The sequence below is a fragment of the Lissotriton helveticus genome, chromosome 7 (assembly GCF_964261635.1).
Source record: "Lissotriton helveticus chromosome 7, aLisHel1.1, whole genome shotgun sequence".
Taxonomy (NCBI): domain Eukaryota; kingdom Metazoa; phylum Chordata; class Amphibia; order Caudata; family Salamandridae; genus Lissotriton; species Lissotriton helveticus.
The window spans coordinates 429,226,514-429,249,765 of record NC_136068.1 but is presented as its reverse complement, the minus strand read 5'-3'; the positions used below and the strand labels follow the sequence as shown (position 1 = coordinate 429,249,765).

The following is a 23,252-nucleotide window of genomic DNA, read 5'->3' as shown; positions in this document are numbered from 1 at the left end:
TAACCCCAAATTCCTTCCGAAGGTGGTGTCACAGTTTCATCTCAACCAAACTATTGACTTACCGGCATTCTTCCAAAACCCACAAACGGTGGCGGAAAGAATGCTCCATACGTTAGACGTACGGAGGGCGTTGATGTACTACATTGACAGAACACAACACTTTAGGAAAACAAAACCACTTTTTGTTGCCTTCTCACCACAACACAAAGGCAACCCTATTTCCAAAGCAGGAATAGCCAGGTGGATTGTTAAGTGCATCCAAATATGTTATCAAAAGGCCAAGCGCACTTTAACGATACCCCCAAGGGCGCACTCCACACGCAAATTGGGGGCATCCATGGCTTTCCTAGGAAACATTCCTTTAGAGGATATTTGCAGAGCAGCCACGTGGATTACACCACATACCTTTACAAAACACTACTGTGTTGATGTACATTCCAAGCAGCAAGCTGCTGTAGGACAGGCTGTTCTCAAGACACTTTTTCAAGTTTCTGCAGCTGGCACGGGCAACCGCCGCTGATGGAGGGACTGCTATGTATTCTATGCTAAGATATGAATTTAGCAGCCCACATGCCTCGAACTGAATATGCTACTTACCAGTATGCATCTGTTCTTGGCATGTAGGGCTGCTAACATTCATATCGCCCACCCTCCTCCCCGGTGCCTGTCGCAGCTGCAGATATACTATTGTATTCAATCATTAGCATGGACATCCTTTACACTTTTCACTCCATCTTCTGCCACAATGGCGAAAAACAATCTGAGGATGGAGCCGATGCCCATGCGCACTGTAGTCCAGGGGAGGAGCCACCTATCTCAGGATACTTCGAAGACTCTTCCAGGACAACAATGTGCGATCATCCGGACCCAACACTAGGCGGCGATCTAATGCTAAGATATGAATGTTAGCAGCCCTACATGCCAAGAACAGATGCATACTGGTAAGTAGCATATTCAATACACCTCATCAGGGGTAGCAAGTGCTGTATACATGCAAACCTTTTTTTCCTCTTCTATCCCTCTGCTATCCTTCGCAATCAAAATAACTAACATATCCACCTAACATATCCACCACTCAAATGACATATTTCACTATACTAATTCAGTAAGCACTATATAAATGCAATTTCAATACATCTGGTAAACCTGCTAGAGTAAGCTACATCTTGATGATTTATTACAGGAGTTAAAGATTGAGATTGAAGAGCCAGAGCCCCCTGTTGAAGCGGAGGATGACCTTGATTTTATGCTTGGCAAGAAAAAGAAAAAGAAGAATGTGAAATTCCCAGAAGAGGATGATCTGATGGAAAATGAAGAAGGTATGTGCCTTGTTAGCTTACCATTCTGCCCCCCCAAAGTCTACAAAGGTTTTTTTAAATCATTTTAGGACAACTTTTTTTGACTCATAATATTTAATATAGAACTTATATTTCCTATTTGACTCATCTTGTTTCCATAATTGTCTTCCAGAAGGCAAAGTGGAAGGTACAAGCGGGTCCACAAAAAAGACAATTGTAATGTTGTGATCCGATTCAGTGAGTTTTCTTACTTTTTTTCTTCCACCATGAAACCACTCACAAGATTATAAAAACAGATCCTCTTGTTGCCTTCCATTTGTGTGAATGTGACCCATTGAGAAGCTCCTTCTTGCTTCACATACATTTGAATCTTCATAGGGAACAAGACCGACTTCTAGGGTATCTTACACAACACTAGAAGGGGACTACATTGAAAACATAAAATGTGCTCCGTGACTTGAGCCTCTCTCCTATAACATCCATGTAGGAAGAGTTTACCTGTGAGCAAGTTTGTCCAGAAGTCCAAGCAAATTAACACTTCCACTGTGCATCATTCTCTGGCCTCATCACCCTCTAAAATGAAAGCTTTCTCTCTAACTTAGATAATTTCACCTCAAGTCTTCATTGGAGTCGCCCTCCCACCAAATGTATTGGATACACTGAATGAGGGACTCTTTCATTCCAGTGTCACTCTTTTCCATGGTGCAGGTTGATTTTGGGGTCAAATTGATCTCAGGCAAGGAGAATAGATGTATGGTATATGATCTGGCTCTGCAGCCAGTGCTTCCAAATCAACTTCCAGATTTATGGCATCAAGGTGCTGAACAGGTTTACTTTACTCAAAGCAACACAAAAAAAATATGCACACCTTGTGAAATATTCCTAAATAGTAGCACCTAATAATGACAATTACATGATGAAAAAAGAACGCAATTCAATTACTTCATTGCCTCAATTTCCTAAATTTAAAGTAAAGTGACATTGAAATCATACAAAGTAACATATTAATGTTGTACTTTAAAAATTACAGACCAATCAATACCCAATTTGGGCATTAGCAACCCAAATGCCCATGGGTGATATATAGTCATCCATCACCAACAGTTTGTGAAAAAGATGCAAATGTAATAATAAATGCTAAGAAATTAATTCAGAAATGCAGTCCCAGTTTCAATTTTTTTGAATCCCAGGTCCTGTCTAGTTATTCTGGGGTCTCCTCAGAACAGGAAACTGGAGGAATTGTTGAGGAGAATAAAGGGTATGCTATAAAATTCGAATCAATTCATAGATCTTAACTTTTTTCCCCTTTTTTTTTAACCTTTATACTTTTTTATTTTTTGTCAATTTCAATAACAGTACAATTAGATAGCATACCATGCACGACAGTGACATAAATCAACGACAGCATATCAATATAAATCACAGTGGGCAGAGACGCATTTCCCACGCATAGGCATGTAAAGCTAACATTACAAGAAATCATCATGGCACATTTTCACAGAGGTATAACACAACACTGGACAATGTACTGGCAACCGGTGCAACATTTTTCGGAGCTGAGCACACACAGTTCAGAACAGTTCGGCAATGACGACTTTTCTGCTAATGACAATTCAGTACCATACAGTAGATATTGTCAACTTTAACAGCCAGTGGCAGGTGTGCCACCCACTTCGTCTATCCCAACTCCTGCCTGTACATCCTAGTCTACTGCATCATCCGTCTGCTGTAATACATAATCTCGTAGTGGCCCCCATATGTCCTGGGGCCTCGAGGGTAGTGGCAGCGTCTCAGCATATATTCCAGCCTGTTCCTAACAGTACAACATGTCCTGTAACCATTCTTTAAATTTCGGGGCCCTCCCTCTCCCCCATATAGATCTTAACTTTTTCTTTAACGTGGAGTCCACTGGCTTAAATTAATTTCCTGAACTTTGCAATTTATAATTTTAAAACCGCTACCAACTTTGAGGTGCCCTGACCCCCCCCCACACACACACACACACACACTCCACCCTCGTGTCTCAAAACAATGCTGTCTTGAAACTACAAATCTAGTAATCTCTTGTGCATGACATCGCACCAGGTGCTCTGGAACATCATCACCATATTGCCAAGGCACTGAGGAAGGCCCTGTGCATATAAGAGAAGCGGCCATACACTGAACTGCAAGCCCTTAGTTCTCCTGTATGGGATTTCCGTGTATAGTCAATCATGTGAATAGTCCTGCCCTTGTGCATGGACCCCAGAGCACTTCATAAGATATATCTTAAGCTGTCAACTTCTGCATTTCTTCAGGAAGGCCTGTATAGACACTTAAGAGATAAAGACAATAATGCAGCCTAACCAACTAGGCTACACTGGCCATAAATTCATCTTGAAGTGAAGAAAGATAGCCAGTTTAACTATAAATTTAGAAATTTGCTGAGTTTTACACATAGAAAACTCTCACAAAACTCCTTTTTTTATGAACAAGATGAAAAGGAATTGATAGCGAAGCCCCCATAGACTCCCATTATGTGTCTGCAAATGGATACCGTGCCTTTGAGTCTCCAGAGACCCCCGGTATCCCATGATGCACAGCCAGAGGCAGTTACCCTCAGTTTTTTTCCGGCTCCTTTAAGCTATACCGCTATACACATCCCAAGTCTCCCTTTCCCCGTCACCCTCCCCTATCAAGAGAAATAGACTACCTCACCACGACCACTCTCATCCTACGTCACCCCCCATAAACCAAACTGCTACATTAACTAACAGTCAACTCAACTCTGACAGCGCTCCCACCACCGAAGAGTTCACACCCAGTTGCAGACCACCCCCTTCAAAAAGAGTCGAACTGCTGCCTCACACGCATTGAAAGCCAACTCACCACCTTAATACAGCACCTGAATCTTATCCTACCAACCTCTCGACCCGCCACAACCCGCCCCACATCTCCAACCCCAGCCCAATCTCCTCCCCTCACTCCCATCATTGGCTGCCCAACCTCTTGCCCCCAACCAGTCAGCACCCCCCCCCCCCCCCCCCACCCCCACCCCCACCCCCGTCTTCCCAGGCCCCGAGACCGAAGATGGCTATGGAGGCCATGTCCCTGGAGGAAGCGCTCAAGCTGACCCCCACTTACTTAACCCCCCCCCCCCCCCCCCAACCAGCGACCTGCAATCCAGGTAATCACTGGGATCAGAAGCAAACACTCCAGACCTCCAGCCTCCCTCATCACCATTCCCACGGAACCAAAAAGAGTCTCACCGTTCTAACCGCATGCTCATAAACTGCAGGTCCGCCATGAAACATGCTACAGAGCTGGCAGAATCCATTCTCAATCACTACGTCGACATACAATGACTCCTCTCCTCCGATCCTGGATATGCTTGTTCCCCTGGGCTTCTCTATCCTCAACATAAACAGAAAATACCAAAAAGGCTGAGGCGTGGCAATTATCCACAACAATAACCAATTAGTGTCCGAAACCGATAACACAAGTTACAACTCGTTCGAATGCCTAACCGCCAACATCAAAACCTCCAACAACAATCTAGTGCACTACCACATCCTGTACCACCCCCCAGGCAACAGTCATGTTCACGGAACACCTATCAGACCTAATCGCTCACTGCTCCCTCCGTGATACCAACATCATTCTAGGCGACCTTAACCTCCACTGGAATAATAAGAACAGTGTCCCAGTACAAAACCTAAATGAGTTGCTCCATACCAACAACCTCACCCAGCACTGCTCAAAAGAAACCCACAAAAAAGGAGCAATCCTGGATGCCATCATCGCCCAACACGACGCAATCTCTATAGATCACATCCTTCCGGTCGACTGGTCAGATCACTTTATCCTATTCCACCTCCCTCAACAGATCATGACTCTCCCCCATCTCTGATCCACCCACATGGTCGAGAAACATATCGCAGATCAACACAGAGGAGTTAGAAGAGAAAATATCCTCCCTCCTGCCCATCTCCCCGGAAGGCCTCTCCACTGAAGAACTCACATCTCGCTACAACGCTGCCTTGTCCTCCATCCTAGACGAACTAGCCCCCTTGAAACTGAAAAACCCAGAAACACCCCCTCTGCATCCTGGTTCAACAAGGACATTAATGAGGAAAGAAGACCACTCAGCCACAGAACGTCTCTGGAGAAAGAATCCCTTCTCCAGCCGTTATGAAGAACTCAGAACAGCAAGACGAAAATACAAACATATCAACAATGAAAAATCCAACTTTTTCTGCACTGCACTGGACAAGGCCAAAAACAGACCAAGAGAACTCTTTGACATCATAAAAAAACAAACATCCAAGCCAGTGACCTCCCACGTCCAGCCCTCTAAAGCCTTTTGTGACAACTTCGCCAACTTCTTTAACGAAAAAATCTCCAAGATCGAACTTTCACTGGACATTAATCTCCATCCACCCCGACAGACTGCCCCAATTCAATAGAAACTACAGCGAGAATGCGACCGGCAACTACCTGGTCTTCCTTCGACCCCATCACAGAAGCCGAGATCCTTATCCTTAACCTTATTGCCACCTCCAAGCCCTCTTCACACAACCTCGACCCTATTCCGACTCGAATGGCCAAAGAGCTAAAATTCACCCTGGCTCCACTCTGGTGCGAAATCATAAACCGCACCCTAAAAACGGGCACCATACCAGACTGCCTTAAAGTCGGCCAACTGAACAAACATATTGACATTAATTTTTAGACCATGCCCAATCAGGCTTTAGAAAAGGCTACAGCACCGAAACGTCAATCCTCCACATCATGGATGACATCCTCTACTCCCTCGACTCAGACCACTGCTGTCTACTCATCCTCCTAGACTTGTCAGCAGCCTTTGACACTGTAGACCATAGTCTTCTCATCAAAGTTCTCAGAGGGTCGGTGCAGACGAAGTGGTCCTTCAATAGTTCTCCTCCTTCTTCCAAAATTGCTCCCAAAGAGTAAAAATCAAATCCTTTGCTTCTGACCGCCTCCCCGTGAAGGTGTCCCTCACGGATCCATTCTCTCCCCTCAACTGTTCAACATATACATGGAACCCCTCACCTTCATTCTGAAAAAAGCAAACATCTCTTTTCATCTATATGCAGATGATCTTCAAATCTACTTGGAAACCTCCTCCTTTAATGACATCCTAAGACTCAACAACACTCTCAGGGAAGTCCAAGAATGGCTATCAAAGAACCACCTCAAACTCAATCAGGGAAAAACCGAGATCCTCCTCATCTCAAACAAGGAAGAAAACCCGCAAATCTATCCATGACCAATCACATCAAGAACTCTGCCAAGAGTGCCTTCCTCAATCTGAAGCTTCTCAACAAAATCAAAGCCCACATCCCTCTGCTCGACCTCAAACAAGCCACCCAATCTCTGGTGCTGTCCAGACTGGACTATGGGAACACAGTCCTCACCGGTACAGCTCACGCAGACCTAGCCCTTCTCAAAACCACCCTCAATGCAGCAGCCAGAATGGTCACCGGAATCAAAAAATTTGACCATATATCTCCCACTCTCGGAGATCTAAAATGGCTCCCTGTGGAAATGTGAGCCAGCTTCAGAACTGCCTGCCTTACATACAAAGCCCTGCACACAGGGAAACCGGAATACCTAGCCTCCAAACTCAAAGCCGATCAGTCAAGAAGCCTCAGGAGTTCCAACGCCTTCCTCCTCATCCCCCCTAAAACACAAAAGCAAAAGACCGCAGCCCGCTCTTTTGCTGGCAACACTCCAAAAATCTGGAACTCCATCCCAGTCGACATCAGAACCACCCCCTCCATTCCTAAATTCAAAAGCCTCCTAAAAGCCCTTTACCTCCACCGCGCCTTCTCGAACGCAATCACGTGACTCACACGCCCCCATCAGGGAGTCGTCTGACAGCGCGCCCCCAACGGACAACCATCAGACACCGCACGAACAATCACCCCTGGGTCAGCACCGCTAAGAACTCCAGCACTAGACTTGCGTTCCCAAGTCTTTGAGACTACCTACCGACCTCTTTACCTCAATCCTACTCCTCGGATCCCGAGACCTCTCTACCTCAACGACGCACCTCTGTCATTAAGCAGAACTGTATTGTCTTTCTCCACACTTCTGCATTTTTCTACCATGTCATTATCCTGTATTTGTCTTCTCTACATCATGTTGTAAAACGCTCTGATACCCTCGGGTCTGGCTAGCGCTATAGAAAACCTATAAATAAATACATTTTAATGTGTTGGCTTTGAAAATATATAAATTAATAGCATTGTTATTCACAAAGCCAATAGCTTACACTTTCCTAATGCGAGTCCTATTGGCTATGGCAATGCTTCTTGGTAGCAAGCAAGGGTGATGCTGTTGTGGTGTCCCAGAGTGGTGCTGTGGTGGTGTCCCAGAGTGGTGCTGTGGTGGTGTCCCAGAGTGGTGCTGTGGTGCTGTGGTGGTGTCCCAGAGTGGTGCTGTGGTGGTGTCCCAGAGTGGTGCTGTGGTGGTGTCCCAGAGTGGTGCTGTGGTGGTGTCCCGGAGTGGTGCTGTGGTGGTGTCCCAGAGTGGTGCTGTGGTGGTGTCCCAGAGTGGTGCTGTGGTGGTGTCACAGAGTGGTGCTGTGGTGCCCTCGAGTGGTGTGGTGGCGTGCAGCAGCGTGTGGCGTGCAGCAGCGTGTGGCGTGCAGCAGCGTGTGGCGTGCAGCAGAGCATGGATATACACAGAACACCCCGACCAGGACACCTATCGGAGTTTTAAATGTAATTTGAGAACTTGTTTTGTTACAAATACTTTACTTTGTCCCACCTACACCCTCTAGGCCTCTTACCCCCACCTCACCCAACGGCAGGAACAAAAGATCCCCGCCAAAGAGCCCTGTACTGGGTGCCCGTCAGTATTGCACCTGATGAGGGGCAGGCTCATATGATGAAGCATGACACCTGGTTTGCTACATGTGAGAGCCCTAGTTCCGACAAGGGAATCCCCCCTCCCTTTGTGTTCTCTCCAGGTGGTTGAACATTACCTTGTACCACCACCTGTCTCATTACGTTCACTCACTTGGATTCTGAGGAACTACATACCCTTCTTTGCTCAATCAGCCCATGGGTTTTGCCATGGAATTGCTCTACGGAGACATGCTTAGCTTTGTCTTACGCTGTTGCGCCTCCGGCTTCAGAGAAGTATTTCCAATCTTCCGTTCTCTGGCACGACTCTTTGGCTCCCTTGCGGGCGACGAGATGGCCTGCATGAAGACTGAAAAGGAGACTTTGAAGGGTGTAGGTTTAAAAAAACTTAGAGCAGCGAAAAAACTTCCACCCTTTCCAGCGGCATTATTCCTCTGAGGTTTCAGCAGCCTCAGGGGCCGTCAGCCCAACCAGCAGCAGCAGTTTCAGCTGTCTTTTCAACAGTTTCAGAAACGCCAACAGCGAGGACGATCCAACCAGCAGTCTGGACAAGGGAAAAAGCTTCCTGCTGGTTCCAAGCCCTGAAGGGTCTCTTCCCATTCGTCCATTATCCACTCCGGTGGGGGGGGAAGCATTCAAAACGATCTGGCAGAGTGGCAGAAAATAACTCTGGACAATTGGCTGCTCAATATTGTTCGCAGCGGATACTCGCTACGTTTTACAAGTACTCCTCGGTCGATTCCTCCAATTCGATCACGCTTCATACTATGCGAGTTGCAGAAGGAGGCCAACACCCTCTTACAGAAAAGGGCAATAGAACCGGTTCCTTGGGCACAGAGGAACAGGACTGTATTCTCGTTTCTTTCTAGTCCACAAGAAAGACTAGAATGAGTTCAGACCCATCCTCGACTTGCGACATGCCAACAAAAGGGTTCGCAGAGAAGTTTCACATGTTGTCCATGCATCAAATCTACCCTAAACTTCATCAAGGAGACTGGCTATGCGCAATAGATCTGCAAGACGCATATTTTCATGTGCCCATAGCGAGGAAACCTTGCAAGTTCCTGCGCTTCACCGTGGTCAACAACGATTATCAATACTCAGTGCTTCCTTTCGGCCTGAAGTCAGCGCCTCGGGCATTTTCCAAATGCATGCATATCTGAGGAGGAAGAAGGTGTTCGTCTAGCCTTATCTGGATGACTGGTTGATCAAGGCAGCTACGTTTCACGTAGTGCAACTGCATTTCAATCAGACTTCCAATCTCCTACTTTGTTTTGGCCTCCACCAACCTCACAAAGTCGGTCTCTACTCCTGTACAATGTCTACAGTACCTGGGAGCCACCATCGATACACGCACTGCAACTGTGTGTCCTTCGGAGGAGAGATGCTTATCGATCCTTAGGAAGGCTCAAGCTCTCATGATCATGCCCTCCCCGACGGTGAGAAAGGTATCTCTTCTGGGCTCCATGGCCTACTGTATATTCCTCACACCGAATGCACACCTCCATATGAGACCCCTGCAAGAATGTCTGGAGGATCAATGGGACCAGAAACTTGCGGATTGAGAAGACCGGATTCAACTGTAGCAGCAGGCTCTTCAGTCCATCTGATGGTAGTGTTCTCCACGCAATCTCCTCCGGGGATTCCCTTCCACTATGAGACACCGACGCAAACCTTAGTTGACAGATGGTTCTCTCCACGGCTGAGGTGCACATTCCGACCACCTTCAGATACAGGGCACGTGGTCCCCAAAAGAAAAAAGTACCACATCAACTTCATGGAGTTTCGAGCAGTCCATTTGGCACTGAAAGCCTTCCAGCCGTAGTTTCACACCAGTTCCCTGCTTGTTCAGACTGACAATACAACCACAATGTTCTACCTCAACAAGCAGGGGGGCTCGAGATCTCGAGCCTTATCTCGGGAAGCCCAGGCCATCTGGAACGGGCTGTTAGCCAGGAACTTGACCATCACAGCAACTCACCTCCCATGTGTTCAGAATGCTCAGGTAGACACGCTCTATCTATAAACAGGGGAACCCGAATAACCCAAGGGCATCTGGGAATAAAGCAACTATAACAAAAACAATGCCTATGGTAAAGGTTTTAAACAGTATAACTTAATTATAGAAAAGACACTATTAATTGTCCTTTCCTTACCTGTAATAATGGTCGTACAAAATTAATTTAAGATTCAGGTAGACATGCTCAGCAGACTCATTCAAGAAAATCACGAATGGGTCTTAAACGACGAAGTGGTGCGAGACACCTAAGAAAGTTGCGGTACTCCAGAAGTTGATCTGTTCGCTACCGCAGCAAACCGCAAATGCTGTGACTTCGCCTCCAGGTTTTACCAACCAGGCACTCTGGGGAATGCACTTTGGATCAACTGGTTAGTCCGCTTTCTGCGCGCTTTCCGCCAATTCCCCTGATCCCGACAGTGCTGATCAAGCTCTAGCAATCACAGGCCAAGATGATCCTCATTGCACCGGAGTGGCCCCATCAGTGGTGGTTCACAGACTTACTCCAACGGTCTTTCCTGCCACATCTCCGTCTTCCATGTGGGCCGGACCTTCCGACGAAGTACGGCTGGCAGATGGTGCACCCCAACCTCTCGTTGTTGAATTTGGCAGTATGGCTCCTGAGTTGGTACAGTACGGACATTTGAACCTCCCTCAAGATTGTATGGAGATATTGAAGGAGGCCAAATGACCATCTACACGCACGCCCTATGCATATAAATGGAAGAGATTTTGAATCTGGTGTGCATCTAGGAACGTGGATCCTACCTCCTGCAAGGAAGATGTCATCCTTCCTTACTTGCTACACTTGGATCAATCTGGCCTTCAGTTTTTCGAGTTCACCTGGCAGCTTTAACTGCTTATAAGAAATGTCCTCACCAACTTCCTTTTTTTAAATCCCAGTCATCAGGGATTTTCTTGAAGGATTGAAGAAAATGTTTCCACCCGTTCGACGTCCTTCGCCTCCCTGTGAGCTCAATGTGGTCCTTTCACGACTGATGAGGGAACAGTTTGAACCATTCATAAGGCTTCTTCTCTTCATCATCTGTTTTGGAAGACTGCTTTCCTTGTGGCCATAACTTCTGCCCGCAGGGTTAGTGAAATTCAGGCATTATATTGTAAAGAGCCTAATACAGTCTTTGATTCCCCTAAGGTAGTTATGAGGACTCAACCAAAGTTTCTCCCTAAAGTTGTTTCAGAGTTTCATGTGAACCAAACTATCACATTGCCTACATTTTTTCAGAATCCCTCTTCTCCTGTTGAGGTCGCTTTATTCCCTTGATGTTAGGAGGGTCTTGAAATTCTATTTGGACAAGAATAAGGATATCTGTAGATCAGACCAGTTATTTGTAAACTATGTCTTGGTCCGCAATGGTCTAGCTACCTCCAAACAATCCATTTCTAGGTGGATTGTTTTCAGCTGTGTTATCTGAAAGCCTAGGGCTCGCTCTACCAGAGGTAAAGTAGCTACTGCTGCTTTACTTCATAACGTACCTATTTCGGAAATCTGTAAGGCTTCCACTTGGCTAGTCAGTCCATACATTTAGCAAGCACTACTGCCTAGACACTGATGCTAGGGCAGATCCTCAGCTTGGGCAGGCTTCTCTTCGAAATCCATTTGCACAATAGTGCGATTTTTCTGTTTCTTCCACCGCTGGAGAGTTGTTTTGGGATAGGCTTGCTAATCTATTCCCATGATTATACACAGACATCCCCTACAAGAGAAGGAGTGGTTTCTTACCTGGAACTCCAGTTCTCTTGTAGGGGTATTTCCGTGATAGTCATAAGCAACCCGCATGCCACTCCGGTGGCAGACACAGATGTCCCCAAGACTCAGCAGGCTCTGCTTCTTTACACCTTCAAAAAGAACTGAAAGTAACTGCCTCTGGCTGTGCATCATGGGATATGGGGGGGGGTCTCTGGAGACTCTTAAAGGCACAGTATCTATTTGCCACACAATGGCAGCCTATGGGGGCTTCTCTATCCTTTCTTTTTCAAATCTATCATGCAAAAAGGAGTTTTGTGAATGAGTGTTTTCTATGTGTAAAACTCAGCAAATTGCTAAGTTTAAAGTTAAACTGGCTATCTTTTTTCACTTCAAGATGAAGTAATGGCCAGTGTAGCCTAGTTGGTTAGGCTGTATTATTGTCTTTTTATCTCTTAAGTATCTATACAGGCCTTCCTGAAGAAAGACAGAAGATGACAACTTAAGATATATCTAATAAAGTGCTCCGGGGTCCACGCACAGGGCGGGACTATTCACATGATTATGAATATCACGGAAATACCCCTACAAGAGAACGGGAGTTACAGGTAAAAGAACTACTCCTTATATTGGGACGAAGATGCTCACTGCTGATGTAAGAATTGGATTGGGACAACGTCGGACTCTTCTGATATCTGGCCTAGTGATAAAAACAAATATAGACTTTTCTTTCAGAAAATTCAATGAGACGTGGCAATTCTGGCACAACTTCTGTTAAGGTCACGGAATAGCTCTGTTTTCTATAAATCACATTAAGTGTACCTCAATGATGATCTGCAGCCCTGATATTTGGCAGTTATCTATATAGTACAAACAATATCTAAACTCTGCAATTTTAAAATACATTCTGTGTGGTGGGCGCTGACTTGGCAGTTTCAATTTTGATTTTATATTACAGGCATCAAAACCTATGCCTCGTTAGGCAGTCAAACTAAAGGTACTTTACATTTAAGTTTTCCCTGCTTTTTTAGGTAGATCACTGATCAAATTTTATAATGTTCGAGGCATGTGGGCTGCTAAATTCATATCTTATGCATAGATCGCAGCCTAGTGTTGGGTCCGGATGATTGCACATTGTTGTCCTGGGAGTCTTCGAAGTATCACGAGATAGGTGGCTCCTCCCCTGGACTACAGTGCGCATGGGCATCGACTCCATCCCCAGATTGGTTTTTTCCGCCATTGGGTTCGGATGTGGTTTCGACGTCTCCGTGTCGGAACCGTTAAACTTTCATCTTAAGGCCAAAAGGCCTTCGTTACCTGCGTCGGTATTGTTTGCGTACGGTCTCGAGCGTCGTCCAACTCTCTGAGCCGGACATCTACGGAGTCAAGTAACTCCTCGGACTTCGAGGCCCTCTCGTCGCAGCAAGACCCGACGAACTTAACATGGAGCGGAGCCCGTTCAAGTTCTGCCCCGTCTGTGGATCCAAATATCCACACATCGATGTGCATCCGGTCTGTAATAAATGCCTGTCGCCGGACCACAACGAAGAAAACTGGATGGCCTGCTCCAAGTTCAGGTCCAAGAAGACGCTCAAGCTTCGGCGCGCGGTGCGCCTTGAGGCCCAGCGAGCGACACCGGCACCCGACAACATATTCGACGACCCCGAGGAGGAAGGCGATAGCCATCATCTCCAGATTTCGCCACCGTCGACGGAGGTCCAGGCCGATCCAGAGGAATACATCGAAGGACAGGCCCAAGACCTTGAATACGTCGAGGAGGTAGGGGACGACGAATTAGTTTATGGGGCCGTGGAAGATAGCTCAGAGGAGGAGCTATGCCCCGATGGCTACATTATTCAGGCTCAGGTCACGGGATCGCCACTCGGCCTTACCCACGACACTGCACCGCTATCCCCGGCCCCGCCTTCTGGCCCGGCCACAGACACTCAAGCGGAGCCGCCATTGCCCGTATCGAAACCGAAACCTTCGGATTCTACGGCACACAAGATGGCCGACGTCCAGTCGAAAACGAAACCTACGGACTCGACAAACCCTAAAATGGCCGACGTCCTACAAAAAATATCGAAGCCTGCTCCTTCATCGACTCCGTCGCCCTCCGGCCCACAAAAGTCGAAGAAGGCTGTTGAGTCGACAGCGCCGCAGAAGGTGCACAAGGAGCCCTCCTCCAAGAAGGCCGTCCATCAGACTCCGGCGCGGACACCTAAACCTCTTGAGACGCCTTTGGACGCTGCTACGGCGCCGTCCAGTAAACGCACAGCCGACCCAAAGTCGACTAAAAGCCACGACCCAAAGGCCGCTGGCTCAACGCATCGGCACAAGGATGCCGGATCTGCTGCAACAGCGTCGGCGCCAAAGCCTTCAACGGAGCCGCGACACATTGCAGCCGAAGATTCGTCGACGCAAATACCGTCGACACCAAGTCACTCCGATGCCACCGTAGATCGGCCGTCGGTTACAAAACCCTCTACCTCCTTCACAAAGCAGGTTACCGACTCCCTTAAACGTATAAGGGAAAAGACTGTCGTCCACGGCTTCCACGCCATCGGCTCCAAAATCGGTGGACACACCTCCAAAGTCCTCCGGCAAGCTTCTTTACACTCTGCCACCGAAGGTGGCCCCAAAGGCCTTTGCAACCACCTCGGTGCCAAAACCGTCGGATCCGTCGACGCCAAAGAGCCTCTCGGATCAATATCACGCCTCAGATGACCAATCTGAGCATTGCATTGATGCCCAAACAGGGAAATTGACCCTTTATAAGAGGAAAATCACTTCCCAACCACTGGAATCCTATATTATTCCACTGAAGAAGAGGCCCGCACAGGACATTCCTTCACTTGTTGAGCCTATTCTGCCACCACCAAGAAGGAGTCCATCACCTTCCCCCAACCAATCAGGAGGAGATGATGATGACCAACAGGACCAATACAATTTCCCAGTTGGCAATGACCCTGATGTTCACCAGGACTCATATGGCGACACTGGGGACCAAAGTGGACATCAGGTGGTACAAGATCCACAAGGCTTTGGGACACGTACATCTCCAACAGAGGATTCTGCTGCATTTAATGCTTTACTCGAACGGGCAGCAGCAAATCATAATGTGGACATGCATGCTGACCCGGTAGAGGAAGACTTTTTATTTGACACTTTCTCCGTCTCAGAGAGAACAGTTAAAATACTTCCTATGCTTAAAGGTGTCCTTAAACATGCCCCAGAAATCTTTAAGGAACCTACCAGGGCGAGAGTGGTGAACCCACGTATCGAGAAAAAATACAGGCCAGCACCTGGAGATCCTGCATATATTCGAGGACAGTTGCCTCTAGACTCGTTGGTGGTCGCCAATGCCCGCAAGAGGGCAAACTCCCAAACCACGGGTGAAGCTCCTCCCCCAGACAAGGAGTCGAAAGTGCTTGAGGCATCCGGCAAAAGGGTGGCTGCGCAGGCTGTCAATGTATGGCGTATTGCAAACACACAGGCACTATTGGCACAATACGATAGGGCGCATTACGACACCCTAGAACAGCTCCTTCAACACCTACCTGATGAGTTTAAGGAAGCAGCCGAAATGCTCATACAAGAGGGAAAGCTTATCTCCAACGCTGCAATAAAGTGTGCACTTGATGTGGCAGATACAGCGGCTAGGGGGATTAACACTATCGTCATGTTGAGGCGACAAGCTTGGCTTCGCATATCTGGATTTAAGCCTGACATCCAAACTACAATCCTCAACCAGCCCGTCAATCCTGACACACTGTTTGGTCCAGATGTAGACACCACCCTTGAAAAAATTAAAAAGGACAACGAGACTGCTAAGTCCATGGGGGCGCTTGTCACAACAATTCAGGGGAAACACTTTTCGTCGCTCAGGAGCACGTGGTGTTACTAGAGGACAATTGGGTCAACAAACGCAATACGCGAAGGGTGGTGCACAATCCTCGTACCCCAAGCAGGGTAGAGGGGGTTACAGAGGTAACAGTGCCAAGGGTAGAGGCAGAGGGAACAACAACTCCCGTTCCTCTGCCGCCAACAAACAGTGACTCTGTCACTGCCCCCCGACCATACAACACCGGTCGGGGGGAGACTCCAGCAGTTCCTGCCAGTCTGGACGTCCATCACCACGGACAGGTGGGTGAGAACTTATCCAGTACGGTTACTGTTTGGAGTTAACATCCACTCCTCCCAACATTCCCCCAAGACACCGTCCTATGTCGGCAGAGCACTTGCACTTATTGCAGCAGGAAGTACTGGTGATGCTGCAAAAAGGCGCAATCGAGCTCGTGCCAGTGGAAGAGGAAGGCACAGGGGTCTATTCCCTGTACTTCCTCATCCCAAAGAAGGACGGATCCCTCAGACCTATTCTGGATCTACGCCCCCTCAACCTGTACATACTGTCAGAACACTTTCACATGCTGACACTGCAACAAATCCTTCCCCTGCTCAATCAAGGGGACCTCCTAGCAACCTTGGACCTCAAGGATGCTTATTTCCACATCCCACTCCACCCATCCCACAGAAAATACCTCAGGTTTACCATTCTAAACAGGCACTATCAGTTCAAAGTCCTACCCTTCGGGGTGACTACTGCCCCCAGAGTGTTTACAAAGTGTCTGGCGACAGTGGCGGCGCACCTCAGGAGACAGAACATACATGTCTACCCGTACCTAGACGACTGGCTTGTTCAAGCAAAGTCGGAACAACAGTGCGCCGCGGACATGTCCCACACTATTCAACTCCTTCACAGCCTGGGGTTCTCGCTAAACTACCCGAAGTCGCACCTTCAACCAGCCCATGTGCGGCAGTATCTGGGCGCGACAATAGACACCCTGACTGCTATGGCTCAGCCAAACCCAGTCAGAATCAACAGCATTCAGTCGCTGTGCCAAAGGTTCAGACCGCAACACTCCCTGCCAGCGAGAGTGTTCATGCAGTTGATAGGCATGATGGCCTCCTGCATCTTCATAGTCCCGCACGCGAGGTTGCACATGCGCCCGCTCCAAGAATGCTTGGCAAACCAGTGGACACAGGCTCGGGGACAGCTAACAGACCTAGTGTTGGTGACCGGTCGGGCATACAACTCTCTGCATTGGTGGAATCCACACAACCTTTGCAAGGGCCGACCGTTCCAAGAGCCAGTGCCACAGATAATCCTAACAACGGACGCATCTCTCCAAGGGTGGGGAGCTCATGTGCTCCACTTCACTGTGCAGGGACTGTGGTCCACCCAGCAGCAGAAGTTGCACATCAACTACCTGGCGCTGAAGTCCTTCAAAGTACATTTGTGCAACAAAGTCGTGCTGATCCGGACGGACAACATGACCGCCATGTACTACATCCAAAAGCAGGGAGGTACGCACTCTCCACAGCTGTCTCATCTGGCTCAGAGCATGTGGAAGTGGGCCATTCAGAGGAACATCTTCCTCATGGCGGAACACCTCCCGGGCAAGGACAATCAGATGGCGGACCTGCTCAGCTGATACAGCCATCAAATGCACGAGTGGGAGTTACACCCATCAGTACTCCGCCCGTACTTCCAGCAGTGGGGTCAGCCGGAGATAGACCTGTTTGCCACAAACGAAAACGCAAAATGCCAACACTTTGCCGCCATGTTCCCTCACCCACAGTCGCAGGGGAATGCGATATGGATGAACTGGTCAGGCAAATTTGCGTACGCTTTTCCCCCAGCGCCTCTCATTCCGCTGGTAGCAAGAAAGCTAAAGCAACACTCGATGACTCTCATCCTGGTTGCTCCAACATGGGCACGCCAACCATGGTACACCACGTTTCTAGAACTTTCCGTGGTACCGCATCAAAGGCTGCATCTCACATCCCGGCTCTTGACGCAGAACCATGGCGACATTCAGCATCCAGATCCGCGACAGCTCAACCTGGCGATCTGACTCCTGAAGTCTTAGAATTTGGCTACCTCAACCTGCCTCCAGAATGCATGGACATCATCCGGGAGGCACGTAAGCCCACTACCCGAGCTTGCTATGCAGCTAAATGGAAGCGGTTTGTCATGTACTGTACAGACAACAATATCAACCCGCTAGATGCATCCATTCCTAACATCATCTGCTATTTGTTACATCTTTACAAATGCAATCTAGCGTACGCTTCCATTCGGATACATTTATCCGCCATAGCGGCTTATCTCCAGAATAGGCAACACCTCTCTGTTTTCAGGGTGCCTGCCATTAAAGCCTTCCTAGAAGGACTGAAGCGAGTCATTCCTCCAAGAACACCACCAGCTCCAGTGTGGAACCACAATGTGGTCCTCACTAGGCTGATGGGCCCACCTTTTGAGCCACTGCACTCCTGCGAGATTCAGTTTCTCACATGGAAAGTGGCTTTTCTCATTGCTATCACATCGCTCAGACGTGTTAGTGAGCTGCAGGCGCTCACAATCCAAGAGCCATTCATCCACATACATTCCAACAGGGTAGTGCTCCGCACTAACCCCAAATTCCTTCCTAAAGTGGTGTCACAGTTTCATATCAACCAAACTATTGACCTGCCTGCATTCTTCCAAAACCCACACAGTAGCAGAAAGAATGCTTCATACATTAGACGTTAGGAGGGCGCTAATGTACTACATTGACAGAACACAACCCTTTAGAAAGACACAACAACTTTTTGTTGCCTTCTCAGCGCAGCACAAAGGCAACCCCATTTCCAAAGCAGGAATAGCCAGGTGGATTGTTAAGTGCATCCAAATATGTTATCAAAAGGCTAAATGTACTTTAACAATACCCCCAAGGGCGCACTCCACACGCAAATTGGGGGCCTCCATGGCTTTCCTGGGGAACATTCCCTTAGAAGACATTTGTAGAGCAGCCACGTGGTCTACACCACACACATTTACCAAACATTACTGTGTAGATGTGCATTCAAAACAGCAAGCAGCTGTAGGACAGGCTGTTCTCAAGACACTTTTTCAAGCTTCTGCAGCTGGCACGGGCAACTGCCGTTAATGGAGGGACTGCTATGTATTCTATGCATAAGATATGAATTTAGCAGCCCACATGCCTCGAACTGAATATGCTACTTACCAGTATGCATCTGTTCTTGGCATGTAGGGCTGCTAACATTGAAATCATTATTTCATTGTCTTTATTTTGCTTAAAATAATCATGAAAGACAATACATAAATTAGGTTAAAAAAAGTTATTCGATAAAAAGCACAGTGCCATAAGTGCAGTCGAAACAGTGCGGTGGTCAGTAGTCAATACAATGTATATTTCAAGTAAAAAACTCCGCAACAGAGGACTACTAAAAACCAATAAATAGTGTAAAACCATACATTCATTGCTACTTGAAATTCCATAATTAATTGTACCCCACTGGAATTACATGGCAATAATGACTGAAGCTAGGCTTGGAGTTGTCTTAATTTTTTACAACGAATGAGCCATAGCTACAACTATGGGAGCATCCAACGATGTCCGCAAGAGCCTTAGTGCCACCACAGCCAATCTGGTGCCCATGTTCATGCAAATTGGCTTCAGCCACTTATGCCTAGGGGATTTGTAAGCCGGGCATGCCAACAGAAAATAGGGTATGGATTCCAGCAGAGCTGGACAAACAAGACCATGCTTGGTCCCGTTAAACCACCATTTACAAGTAAAGGCGTTGACTGGGAGGGAGCAAACATTATTACATTTGATGTTTTTCTCACAAAGTATTTGCGATGGTTGACTATATATATATCACATGGTTTTTGGGTTGCTAATGCCCACACTGGGTGTTGATTGATCCATTAGTTTTTCACCTGGACTAGCTTCAGAACGGCCGCTCCACCACGCTCCTCCTCATTATCTGCTGAAACGCTCCCTGGTATCGTTTTCTGCGCGTTTCACACAGCACTGTTGTAACCTTGCATTATAGCGCTTTACACGCATAGCGTCACTGTAACTTTTTGCCATATTTAGCGCGACCTCGCTCAGGCTGTCGGGATAATTTGTGCTTGTGTGTGTGCATTTGTTTTAACTGCTCACTCGATCATTTTTGCTTGGGTCTGTGCTTTTGATAGGATTATATTGATCACTCGACGCATTTGGGTTTCTGCTGCCCCTGTCTGCCTTTCCCCTTTGACCCTCCATTTTGTTGTTGTTATCCCCTGGCCCGCCCCTCATCCACACTACCGCCTCCCTGCTGCCCCTCCCACGCTCTGCCCCCTCCACTGTCCATTTATGTCAGATGGTCCCACGCGCAGCGTCCACGCGCTACGGCCGCGCCGAAGGTGCGCCAAAGGTAAGCCCGTCTACGCCCGTCCGCGCCTGGACCGCGCCCAGCGCCTGTCCCCCTGCTCAATGCCGCTCCCAACCCCCCAGAATAACTTATGATGCCGCTACTCTCCTCGCCCTCAACGCCGGACGCACCCCACTTTGCTGCGAAGCTACCCCAGGACGTACCCACGGCCCATTCTCCTGCCTCTCCTGTAAGTTCAACTGCTTCAGGACCCTCACCAAACACACTTCCTCCACGCACAGCTCCGAACCCAACGACTTGAAATGCATCCTACTGAACACCCGCTCGGTCCACAGACATGCAACCGAACTCTGGGACCTAATCGACACTGCGTCACCTGACATCGCCTTCCTTACTGAAACATGGATGAATGCATCTTCTGCCCCCGACATCGCCATAGCCATACCGGACACTTACAAGATCATTCTAAAAGACCGCACCGATCAAACTGGAGGAGGCATCGCCATCGTCCATAGAAACACCATCAAAATTACAACCAGCTCTGACGTCCATCTTGCAACCGCCGAACACCTCCACTTTCAGATCCACACCGACCCCAGGACCACACTTAGAGGAACCCTCATTTACAGGCCCCCAGGCACCCGATCTCAATTCAGCGACGACATCACTGACTTCGTCAGCCCGCACGCCCTCGCCTCCGAGAACTACATTCTCCTAGGAGACCTCAACTACCACCTTGACAACATTCTCGACAACACCACCACCCTTCTGGACAACCTGTCCAATCTCGGACTCAAACAACTTGTTGACACCCCCACTCACATAGCCGGACACACGCTCGACCCTATCTTCACCTCCAGCAAGCACATCTCCTTCGATCACACTACAGCTCTCCACTGGACGGATCACAGCTGTGTCCACTTCAGCTACAAAACAACCCTGACCCACAACCGTCCACAACCCATTCCCCGAAGAAAATGGAAAAAAATCACCACCGACCAACTCCTCACATCACTCAGCCAAAACACTCCCACCCTAGCAACGGACCCAGACCTAGCGGCCACCAACCTCAGGCAATGGATTACCCACAGTGCGGACAAACTAGCACCCCTGAAAAAACACCAGTCGCAATCATCCAGAAAAAAAGCTCCCTGGTTCAATGATGACCTTAAAAAATCCAAGAAGACATGCCGCACCCTGGAGAAGAATTGGAGAAAAGAACCAACCTCAGACAACATGGCCTCCCTCAAGACAGCCACCCGCAAACACCACCAACTGATTCGATCCGCCAAGAAATCAGCATTTAAGGACCGTCTCGACAACAATTCCCATAACAGCAAGGAACTCTTCAATATCGTCAAAGAATTCACCAACCCTCCAGCAGCATCCAACGACATCACTAACTCCCAAGACCTCTGCGATGCCCTATCCTCCTTCTTCTACAACAAAATTACCAACATCCACAACAGCTTCAAGAATACTCCTAATGACCAATTCACCCCACCCCCTTCAGATCCCACCCCTCCAACTAACTATCTCAACTCCTGGAACCCAATCACCATTGAAGACACCATTCGCCTCATGAACTCAATCCACTCTGGCTCACCTTCTGACCCCTGTCCCCACTACATCTTCAACAAAGCTGACTCCATCATCGCTCCCCAACTCCGCGATGTCATCAACTGCTCCTTCAACTCCGCCACCTTTCCAGAAATATGGAAACACGCCGAACTCAGCGCCCTTCTGAAAAAACCAACAGCAGACCCCTCAGATCTGAAAAACTACCGACCCATTTCCCTCCTCCCTTTCCCGGCCAAAGTCATTGAGAAAGCCGTCAACAGCCAACTCGCAGCCTTCCTTGAATCCAACAACTCCCTGGATCCCTCACAGAACGGCTTTCGAGCCAAACACAGCACCGAAACCGCCCTCATTGCGGCGACCGACGACATCCGAGCACTCCTGGACAACGGTGAAACAGTGGCCCTCATTCTACTCGACCTCTCCGCCGCCTTCGACACTGTCTGTCACAACACCCTCATACAACGCCTTAACAACATCGGCATACAAGGAAAAGCCTTGGACTGGATCATCTCGTTCCTAGCCGGGAGAACCCAGAGAGTCCGACTCCCCCCCTTTCTACTCAGAGCCCACCGAAGTCATCTGCGGCGTACCTCAAGGCTCCTCACTCAGTCCCACCCTCTTCAACGTCTACATGAGTCCCCTCGCCTCCATCGCGCATCAACCCAACCTCAACATCATCTCCTACGCCGACGACACCCAGCTAATCCTTTCCCTCACCAAAGACCCCAACACCGCCAAAAACAACCTTCACGAAGGTATGAAAGAAGTAGCCGAATGGATGAAGCAGAGCCGCTTAAAACTCAACTCAGACAAAACGGAGGTGCTCATCCTAGGATCCTCCCCCCTCAGCTTGGGACGACTCCTGGTGGCCTTCCGCTTTGGGATCTGCGCCCACACCCACAGACCATGCACGTAACCTTGGCTTCATTCTAGACTCCTCCCTCTCAATGTCCAGACAAGTCAACGCCGTATCGTCCTCCTGCTTCAACGTCCTTCGCATTCTCAAAAAGATCTTCCGCTGGATCCCCCTCGAAACAAGAAAGACTGTCACCCATGCACTGGTCACGAGTCGACTGGACTATGGCAACACACTATACGCCGGAATTACAACAAAATTGCAGAAAAAGCTCCAGCGCATCCAAAACGCATCAGCGGGACTCATTTTAGACATCCCGCGCCAAGAGCACATCACCGGTCACTTAAAAAACCTCCACTGGCTTCCCGTCAACAAAAGAATCACTTTCCGCCTTCTTACCCACGCACACAAGGCCCTTTATAATCTAGGACCCGAATGCCTCAACACCCAACTGTCCTACTATCCCACCCGCCAACTAAGATCATCCAATCAAGCCCTCGCCGCAGTCCCGCGCATCCGAAAAACCACCATGGGTGGCAGATCCTTCTCCTTCCTGGCTGCCAAGACCTGGAACTCACTCCCCACCCACCTCCGCCTCACATCTCCTTCAGAAAAGAACTGAAAACATGGCTATTCGATAAAAAGTAAACCACTCCCCCCAGCGCCTTGAGACCCTCTGGGTGAGTAGTGCGCT

The 23,252-nt window shown here is 48.4% G+C and overlaps 1 protein-coding gene across 1 annotated transcript in view; it reads left to right on the top strand.

Annotated features, from left to right (window-relative positions):
* EIF2S2 (eukaryotic translation initiation factor 2 subunit beta) overlaps nt 1-23,252 on the top strand; it is a 616,197-nt gene that overhangs the window by 215,735 nt on the left and 377,210 nt on the right. Inside the window, exon 4 of the mRNA XM_078652324.1 lies at nt 1,184-1,319. Coding sequence (XP_078508450.1) covers nt 1,184-1,319 — 136 coding nt within the window. The remainder of the gene's footprint in view (nt 1-1,183; nt 1,320-23,252) is intronic.